Source organism: Anopheles marshallii, chromosome 2 (genome assembly GCF_943734725.1).
Source record: "Anopheles marshallii chromosome 2, idAnoMarsDA_429_01, whole genome shotgun sequence".
NCBI lineage: Eukaryota > Metazoa > Arthropoda > Insecta > Diptera > Culicidae > Anopheles > Anopheles marshallii.
The window spans coordinates 25771373-25781960 of NC_071326.1; the positions used below are offsets into that span (position 1 = coordinate 25771373).

General features: G+C 41.9%; 1 protein-coding gene across 1 annotated transcript in view; it reads left to right on the forward strand.

Moving 5' to 3' along the window:
- The window catches only part of LOC128719435 (uncharacterized), a 38247-nt gene extending 34114 nt beyond the window's left edge, over nucleotides 1-4133 (forward strand). Inside the window, exons 18-20 of the mRNA XM_053813060.1 lie at nucleotides 3409-3595; nucleotides 3667-3834; nucleotides 3927-4133. Of these exons, the coding sequence (XP_053669035.1) occupies nucleotides 3409-3595; nucleotides 3667-3834; nucleotides 3927-4133 (562 nt within the window). The remainder of the gene's footprint in view (nucleotides 1-3408; nucleotides 3596-3666; nucleotides 3835-3926) is intronic.
- Nucleotides 4134-10588: the final 6455 nt, after the last annotated feature.

Below are 10588 nucleotides of genomic sequence, written 5' to 3' on the forward strand. Positions count from 1 at the left end.
CGGTAATTGCAAAATGAAGCAATCGTTTTTCGTGAAAGGTATGCTGCGGGGAGAGATAAAAATGTCGGCCAAATGTACGGATCCAGTTTACAATTACACCGGTACCGCTTGTACGCTAGAGCTACATCCAACCTTAGTACATTCGAAGGATGGCCCCACCACTCACACTACAAACACGCGTATGCATCACACGCACACGGAGCCATAGAGCTGCGCATCATCGAAACACACGCACACTCCACCACTAACACAACTGTAAACTAGATACGCTTAACTAGATGCGCGAGTACGAACATTAATGGTTCTTAGTGTATTTGTTTTTCATTTTACTGTTGTTTACCAAATATCGAGCTAACACATCGATCGTTCATCATCATTTGCGATCGGAAATTGTTTTGGTGAAAGAGGGTGTTGGATTTTTTTTTTCTGGAACAAGGATACAAAAAAAATACAGCTGTAAGAAGGTCACGATCCGAATTATTGAATGCGATAAGCAGCAGCAATAGCAGTGCATTTCGATGGTTAGAATGTATAGTAAGCGTTAATTTTTGTCGTTAATTCGTATTGGCTTAGAAAGGTGGCCACCAGGTATGTGTTAGCGTGCTGCTGCAACCGTTTGGGTGTGCAACAACCATCGGGGATGAGGTGCTCACTCGATGTGTTCTGACTGTTACACATGCTTCTGTACCATGGCCGTCATGTAAATTTGTTTCGTTTTCCGCTTGGAAGTGTATTTAGAGCAATTCGTTTCCTTTTTCGTTCCGTTACATGTTTGTCATCGTTCTTTATTGTCTCGCTCCTGTTTGCGTTTTGTACACTGTTGATCGGTTGTTTATTGGGCGGCTATAATTACTCTAGTGCTGTTTGAGTGGTGAAGCTCCTGATCGGTTTCATTGTTCAGCCGCAATGTGATTAGTTTGCAGTTTATGCGTTGAACTGAGCTGCATTGGTTATCAATCTGTTTTTTTTAAATTGAAACATGTGTCCTGTAACTAGCTAGCACTGATGCAATAGTTTAAAAAAAACGGCGATCCGCTACTGACAGTCGTAGGCCTGTCAGACAGCAAATAGCGTACTATTGTTCGTAAGGACTAGTCGACAGTTCGTGTAACCCCTCGAGCTCAAAGTTGTACATTGCGTCCCTTAGTCACACACCATCACGATACTGCCTTGCACAACAGCTCTGTCATCTCCATCTCTTGCCCATTCAAATCTTGCTCGCAGACCAAGGCGTGTCGTCCTCATCCTCATCCTCGACGTCGCAGCGTAAACGGGCGTCGGCCGGTTCGATACAGCGATCGGTCGAGGTGACACCGATCCCAGCACAGTCGGCAGCCTATCGGGCCGGAAGCTTACACTCGATCTCGAGCTCCGAAGGCTCCTCGTAAGTGTGTGTTTTAGCAGCAAGTTTCGGTGTGGCACCGTGCCGTATGCGAAAACGATTACCGTTTCCGTTATGTTTTCAATTTTGCCTTCCGTATGTCCTGTCGCCACTCAGACACTATTTTCACTTTACAAAACTCCGTATGTGTGTTTCACCCTCGTCTATTTTGCTCTCCTTACCTTTCTGTCTGTGACTCTTACCATAATGGCATACTAAATATGTGTGTTTCTTTTCTATCTACTAAGTGTTCGTTGTACTGTGTTGCTTTTTTGCTCTCTATCTAAACGCTCTGTTCTTCTCTTCCCTTACTTTGGCTTGCTGTGGATTTTGCTGCCATATTGTTGTGTCTTCTGCTCATGTTTTTGGCTGTTACTGTTTAGCTGTCCGTTTGATGTTTCCAATCAGATATTGTTGACAGGAGGCAAATGTGTGGCCAATGGCATCTATGAACTTGTAATGATTACATCTCCACGACTTGTTTCGCTTGTATTGTATACTCTGCTGCAGCAAAGCGCCTACATGTATGCAATGCGATGCTATCTTTAAACTTTCTGCTTCAAGCTAACTGGCTTGCACATTACTGTATGCATTTTTAACCAGGTTAACTATCGTTTTGTTTGAAAATTGTTGTTTTTGTAAGTTTGGTTCATTTTTTATAAGTTTGAACATATCTTTAAAAATTTTCGCATATAAATATGTAATTACTCGTACTCGTTCCCGTCAATACTGAAACGTTTGCTAACAGATAAGAGAAAGTTTGAAGTTTCAATTGATATTTTTACTGTAGTATAGTCACAAATCGTTTTGTTGGTGGTTGCTAACAATCATGTAAATATTCATTTCCCAACTTCATCCATCCTCACCTGTAGATTGCATGATTGTCTCTCAGCACCTCAGTAGTTCTAGACGCTTCGTAGAAAGCTCCACTACACGACACACTACAACTACTGTCTATCTCTCCCTGTGAAGCGTTTATCACTGTGAGCTCTATCGTTTCTCTGTCGAGCGAAAAAGCAACTCCACATTTCTTCCGATTGTTTGATGTATCCTTTCCGAAGCGATATGCCCAAACCGGTTTCACCGTCACCCTCGACAGGGACGGTTCATGCATCCCTAAGTGTGTACTATGCTCAACCCCATTTTTCTTGAACGTATGATTCACTTGCGACGGTTTTGAGCGCTGCCAAATTGATAGTGCGGTGGTCAGCAGGTTGTATTGTATGTTAAAGATGTTCTATTTCCAGAGCCTTCCTATATGATTGACTGTTTTGCTCTCGCTATATAATACGATCTTTGCTAGGATATTACTATGATATGTGGATTTTGTTCCGTCCTATGTGCCCTTTCGAAGTTTTTCACTCCTACTATTCGAAATGCAACACACCTTCTATCATCTATTGTGTGAGAGTACCCATATTTAAACATTTTGTTTTAAGACTTGTTTTTTTTTAATACTTTCTTTGTTCTTGTTTGAGGAAACTCCGTTCAAAATTTTGTTTACCATCGATTATATACGCCGGTTCTTTCCGAGTAAGGTGTTTTACTCTTATAATTTCCTTGTTTCATGAAGTTCTGTTAAAAGACAAGTAAAAATGTTAAATATTTTGTTTATTTTCTAAACCAAACCAATCTCTTTTCAGCTATATTTATTATTCACCATGTACGTGTGCGTTTTGGTGTGCTTGATGTCTGTGTGTTTTGGTTAATATTATTTCTTTACAGTTTTCATTATTCTTGGTTCTTTTGCTGAGAATGATGAGTCATAGCTAAAAGAGATGTACGAAATGTATGCATTTGTTAAAAATGAATCAAATTTGTGCACTTTCGTACATCTATTAAAGTTTCGATTATGTTTATGAATGAGTACCTCTAGTTTCTGTTACTGTTAGTGCACTAGGTACCGTTTCTTTGCAATTATGTTTTTAGTTAAAATTTATACCCTTCAGCCAACATTGTGTAACATTACTTTATTCTCCATTTTTTCCAAAACATCGTATTCGTCGAAACTCGCGTAACATTCACAGATGGTCACCGTCGCTACGAGTAGCGGGTGATACGGGACCTTTATCGGACTTCATCGATGGTTTGGGACCAGGACAGCTTGTTGGACGCCAGGTACTGGGTGCTCCGGCCTTAGGTGATATTCAACTGTCTATGTGCTATCAGAAGGGTTCCTTAGAGGTTGAAGTGATAAGAGCAAGGGGATTGCAGGTAAGTCCAAAACGAACACCGACTACCTTTGCCGGCAGCTAACCTACCTATGCGATGTTCCATTTCCGCAGGCACGTCCTGGCTCAAAAGTACTTCCAGCGCCTTACGTTAAAGTGTATTTAGTTTCCGGTAAAAAATGTATAGAAAAAGCAAAAACAACGACTGCTAGGAAAACGTTAGACCCACTATATCAGCAACAACTAGTGTTTAGGGAGCCGTTTGCGGGCTGCATACTGCAAGTAAGTATTACCCACGGTCACACGATATTGGTGCGCTTCCTGCAAGATGTATGCATATTAATTGTTTTCCCCCTTCGTTACCCGTTCACCAGGTCACCGTTTGGGGCGATTATGGTCGCATGGAGGGCAAGAAAGTATTCATGGGTGTAGCTCAGATAATGCTGGACAACCTCAACCTCTCACACATAGTCATCGGCTGGTACAAACTGTTCGGAACCACGTCACTGGTCAGTGGGCCACCTAGCTTGGGCCTGTCTAGACGATCCTCGATCGCCTCACTCGATTCACTCAAGCTGTAAAGCCTCTGATTGACCCATAGAGCATCACCCCACAATTTCTTCTATCCCTGCTCTCCGCCACTCCGTCATCATCACGCTCTCGTTCTATCTCACTATCCACCACTATCCTATCACTGTTGTGTGCTGCGAACCATAGACATAGACATTGTTAAACACACCCTGCCTGCTTCTACAGCGCAATGTATGTGTCGAGCAAATGTGCAAATCCGCATACTGCTGCTCCAGTGCTGGCTGGCTGGATGTTGCTCTGATCCTATCATTCCTGTTCAAGAATGCTGTGTTTCTGTTTAAACGTTTAGCTGAGTTTTATGTTCGATTGGTTCTGACACCTCCCTCCACACAAACACACACGCGCTCCCATACCAACAACTACCACCTTCCGGAGAGCAGCCATCTATTGCCACCGTGTTTTGTGCAACGTTTGAACTATGTTTGGTTTTGCGTTTTAGTCTTCGTTATAGATTTAGGTCCTATGTTTGTGTAGTTACTACTGAACTATTTGCGCTATAAATTGTTACCGAATGGTGGTCCTTGAAGACTAGTTGGAGGTACATATGGTAGGATTGTTCCGATGATTTCTGCGATTAGATCTCAATGTCTCAGTAAAGATCGAACTCGAGAAGGCAGCAAACGTTGAAGCTAAAGATACTGGAAAGCAGCTCAACACACTCGAATAGGTTTGTTACAGATTTTACTGTTTGCTGGTAGATACTCAGAAGCATTCATTACACTGAACTATCTTTAAGCTGTTACTATATGCCATGTCAAATGCTTAAGCCAATTCCTCAAACAAATCCAGAATAAGTTACCTTGGCGCAGATTTGCATTGGAGATAGTGTTAAGTTAGAGTGATTCTAAAACCGCGTTGCTTGAAGAGTTTGAACACTTTATTAATGTTACAGTATCGCGAGCCTTTGAGTTGAGTTTTATGTCGCTTTTACCCCGTCAGCATCCCCTCCAACAGACCTATTCAGGCTCCCGTAGCCGAAAAACCCTACAAATGTACATCCCGTTTTCAATGGTTCTGCATTACTGACACGATGAGCAATTGTTATTAGCCAGTTCCACCTGGTAGCTGGTTTAGCTTGAGCACACCGTTTGAGCCTCACTATTCGTGTGTGCGTAACGAAATCCTAGCTGCAAAACCAAACGCTAATACAAGACAACTCACCTTGTTTTCCCATATTCGGTATCTCCTCTCTAGGTACGTCTGATATCACTTCATTACAATCTTTTTGCATGCGAACTACATAAGTGTTGCGGTTTAGTACTTGCTTTGTGGTTGAGCTTTACGTTGATTCTTTCTTTTATTTTCAACATTATACTACTGGCTAACCTGCACAACACATAGGACAACTCAGTAATAACAGTAGAGTAGCTTATAACATTGCACGCTAGTATAATTTTCTTTCATTACGCAATCGCCTTACTATCGGTCGCATTAGTTTCATTTTCAAGAAATAAAAAAACATTCGAAAAATGTAGGGTAATCATATAGTCAGCTCTTTTGCCTACTCTTGTTATGTATTGCTTATATCAGAATGAGCGGAAAAATTATTTACGTAAATGCATATCAAAATTGCAGTTATGTCTAATTCGTTGATCTCGCTTTTTTACTTTGTCCTCTACTCTATATTTTAATTCCAGTAAGACAAACTCATTTCTGAACCTGAACTATAGCCGAACGGATGGTGTAAAATGCACACTCCAACAGCTCCCCCAAACGTGTATCACGAGGTGAGCGATGGTGAGCTACTTCCGCGGGAAAAAACAAGCGGGCAAATCATAAACCCCCCCAAAACACGCAAAACGTATCTGCTAGTTCTGCGCGCGATCGAAACCGTTACGGCCTTATGTACGCAGGGACGCACTGGAAAATCACTTACTGGCCGTGCTGCCAACCGTGGGAATGCGTCCTATCCGGAACCAATCTGCTGTGCAGCGGGAGTCAAGCTGAAGCGCTATATCAACCGGTGTTTTGACGGGATAGTCGGCGATAGATATTACTTGTTTTAATCAATCCATTACCATTACATACTTTAAACCATTTCTCTTGCAAAGCATATTTGTTGAACATGACACAATGCTGTGTTAGGAAGCATACACAATTGTCAAACCAATAAGTCCCAGCATGTTTGCAAAAACAAAACAAAAAAACAACTTATACAAAAAACGAGGGGAAAAAACAAACAAACTGAAGTTCACACTTCACTAGCGATAATGTAATGGAATGGGATGGAGAAAGTGAGGGGAGCACTGGTGGGGAAAAAAAGAAACTCAAATCTGTGAATTTATTAAATTGTAATATTTGAAACCAAACCAAAACTAAACAAAATATGGAGATAAAGCATAGAAATATAAACAAATCGTAACTCTAATTATAATAAGTACATGCTTCAGTCAAAACGTTAAAAGGACGATAGTGGATACAGTTGCAGCAAGCAAAGAGGAATGTTGTGGATGTGAATGACCTGCGTGAGATGATATTGCGGCAAGGGAGGACATTAAATATCAAACGCGTTTGCCGATGGCGAAACGGCCATTGTCGGTTTGTTGATGATCGACCACCAAAGGGAAAGGTCACTTTTGTCCTCTACTTTTCTCATGCACAACAGCAAACAAACGCTGTAATGCAAGATCAAAATTTGACACCGCGACAGCTGGATGCGTATGGGGTAGGTCCGGTCAAGTTGGCACGGAAACACTCACACAGGAATGACAGAAGTACAAAGTGTGTGTATGCGAACGATAGCGAAGCTGGTATCGTCCAAAGCTGGTACTCTATCACATTGAGCTGCAACGACAAGCGAACAACCCAACTCTGTTAAATACACATGTGAAACAAATACACACACTCGTACACTCGTATCTCCTACATCACCTACCTAAACATATGAAACGAAGCTGTAACTAAAACAAAACAAACTAAAATCAGCATATTGTTTGCCTTAGCACTCGAATAGACGCTGTTTCACTAAAATCATGCTTTCTAAGCTCAGCTACTAAGCGAAATCGCGGCATCTACACAAAGTAAGCGAAGGTACCGGAACGGACCGGTGTATGCGGGCTGGTTGCGGCTGTGCAGTGTAAAAGCTTCGAGCTTCTCTTGCTCCAGTGGCTTTAGCGAGGGTTGTACCGGGATGGTGGATAGGGGGATAGGATGGGAACGAAATAGGATCAAATCGTAATGTTAAAAAAAATGCAAAAAAAACATCATCACACCAGCTACACGAGCAAACGGGACGTAGTTTAAAGAATGCTAAAGCGCGTTTAATATATACTAACAAAAAAATAAAGCAAAGCCAGTAAGCAGGCAGGAAGCGATAAGGTGCAGGAGAGAGAGAGATAGAGAGATAGAGAAAGAGAGACAGACAGACATAGAGGAAGAGATACAGAGAGAGTGTGTGAGCGTAGAAGAATATATTCGTGGGGTTGGGGAAAGCGGAATGAGAAACGAGCCAAAAACCATATCTTTATCAGTAAGAAAATTCTTAGCAAATATGAACACATGTGAAAGTTAAAACAAAAAGGAACAAAAAAAAACAAACAAACAGCAAAACATAACGAAAAACCAAACCAAGGGATAGGTACCACAAGAAAACATAAACTATAGGATGCAGCACTTGTTTTGCTGAGTAGGAGAAAACGTTAGGATTAGCTAGGAACGCATGAAATAAGGATATCGGTTCGTATCCCGATTAACATATGATGCGAAACGTAAAACATTTTGGTTGCAGCAAAGACGCGGAAGCGGATCGGAGTGAGTAGATCGGAGCAGAACGGAAATTGGTCCATATGACACTTTATTTTTGGGTGCTTGAGCGGGAGGAGAGGAGGGGAGGAGGGTTGACACTTCGGAGAACGAGAACACCCGATGTATGTGCGTGAGTGTGTTTGTGAGTATGTGTGTATGTTATGCTTTTGCTCTGGGTTGTCTCTTGGTGCAGAATGATTTCGGAAGGAAAACTCCCCAAATGGTCTAAAAATGGTGATGAACGTACCAGGACGTCGTTGCGCAGAAGTTAACGCACCAAACGCATGAAGGAAACCGAGACGTATTTTGTTGTGTGTTTGAAGTAAACCATGGGAAAGATGCAACACGTTGCAACAAAAATGCTACTGTGTGCAGGCTATTTTGTTGGGGTAACATACTGCACTGTATGTTTCTTTCTGCACTCCAACCGTGTGTTCGCGTTTTTTGGGTTCGATGGTTTTGCTACTTCCTGTTGTCAGGTCTGTTAGCTCCTTGCGCGTAAACATGGCGCTACCATCACCACACAAGCCATTTGAAGGGTACATGTACATAGAACGAATTGGTGTTGGTGGGATGTGACCTAAAACTGTTCCAGCCCTCAATAAAACACTAATCAGCAATGTCCACAATACATTGGAGCTACCATTAAGTACGGTTTTTGCTTTCTCTCTCTCTCTCACTCTCGACTTCTCTAAGCTTATTTCTTTCCCTAAAACCAAAAAAAAACGAAGCCTCAGAATATTAAATTATCTAGGAACAAAATGCAACGAGCATCAGCTGTCTTACAAACTATTTAAAAAAAATCACAGAGGTAAAATAAACAAAGAACAAACAAACTATCGAATAAGCATGCACGTTAGCGAAAGGGACAGGCAAAACTGACAAAGTGAAAGCTTAATGGGTGCGGAAAGATGCAGCGGGTGGAAAGAAGAGGAGCAAACACTTGTAAATAAGATCTAGGTTTCTACAGGGAACTTTGAGAAACGATTCATTATCATATAGCAAATCAAACTAACTTCTCAAGTAATGCGAAGTGAACGAAAGTCAAAAGACGCCGACAAACAAAAACCCAGCACGAAGCAAACGACGCTTCGTTGTCCGGTGAGTGAGGGAGTCCCCAAAAAGGAATGTTTGCGGATGGATTTGCTCGTCCCGGTTTATGTTGGCTATTGCTGCTTCAGCGTCCCCAGAGGGGGTTTCGTTACTGTTCGATTTATTTTAGTACTATCGCGCTGCCAACGGCACCTGCAATGGCTGCCCAATGCATGGAAACTTTCAACGGCTCAACATTGTTGCGTTTTCCTTTTCTCCTTGCTGCGCTGGTTTGAAACAACGAAACGTGCAACAAGCATCTCCACTGTTGCGCAACATTTCGAGTGGTTTGGATTATACCCAGCAAAACGGTTGCTGGATCGTTTGGTGGCAATACGGTTCAGCTATGAGTTCCATCTTTAACCCCGGGCAGAATGCTCGATCTCAACCAATTGGCACGTTTGCTGCACGATTAACACCCACACATGTTTGATCCGTCCAGTGGAAATGGATTCGTTTACGCCACAAATAAACGACAAAAAGAAATACGAGGAAATGAATAACACGAACGTTCGCCTCGTGTTTGCCGATGCCTTGGGACACTGTAGCTGAGTGTTCACGAAGCAAAACCAGGACCAACCGATTGTTCCACCATTTCTCAACCTTCACGATAATCTACGGTTTATCGACGAATCGGTGATTTTAAGTCGAAAATAATTCAAATACCGTTTTCCAACTATTGGAGTGCCCTATTGGTTTTCCTTGATCTTCATTGTGCGAAGAGCTTTGAGATTTGTTTGAAGTTTGTTTGTTCTGGAATCGAAATACGCTTAGTACACTAAGGACCAGCATGTCCACAATGTTGCTGGTGATCTTGCGGCGCTTGTTTTTTTTCATGATTCGTAATATAATGACGATGGAGACATAGCAACAACAAGAAACAAAAGGAATGCATGATAACGAACAGTTACTTATAAATGTAGGTTTATAATTGTTGCTTTAAGTGCTGCGCAGTATAATGAAGTTCAATGGGAAGGGTTGTATAAAACAGATGCACAGCCTGCAAAAAAAGCATAAATTACTAATTCGAAAAACAGCAATCGAGGCCTACTGAATACAAAATTAACAAAAGCATAGTTTAGGATGTAGCGTTGTGTTGTGCATTGCAAGCTGAAGTTTTAATTGCTCCCAACTGAGTGGGTTAGTTTTGTTCACTTGCCATTCAAAAATTGTCTACGTTCGAACGGAAAACGGAACAAATTAGCATTGCCGCAGTTTTGGAGCAAAATCTTATGAACAGCTTTGTTACAGCTTATGATTTTTGATGTTTAATACGTTGTCGTTGGGTGCATGCCACGTGTTTAGCCCGCGTGCCGTGGATGCAACATTTCATTGTCCTGACCGTGACCGGTCTTTGGGGCGCATGTTGAAAACGATCCAGGGATGGAACAAAATGTTACCACACTGTATCGATTATTTGCTGTTGGAATGCAGTCGGGACACGGATAGTGAGCACTGCTAGCGTACATCAAAACAAGTGGAAACCAAAAGCAAAACAAACAAACAATATAACCATGGTGCGGCAGCGCTACTTGCAAGTGAGATAATGTGTACGCGCGAGTGTGTGTGTGTGTATGATTGGGAAATACGGGAATAGAAATGTTACTAG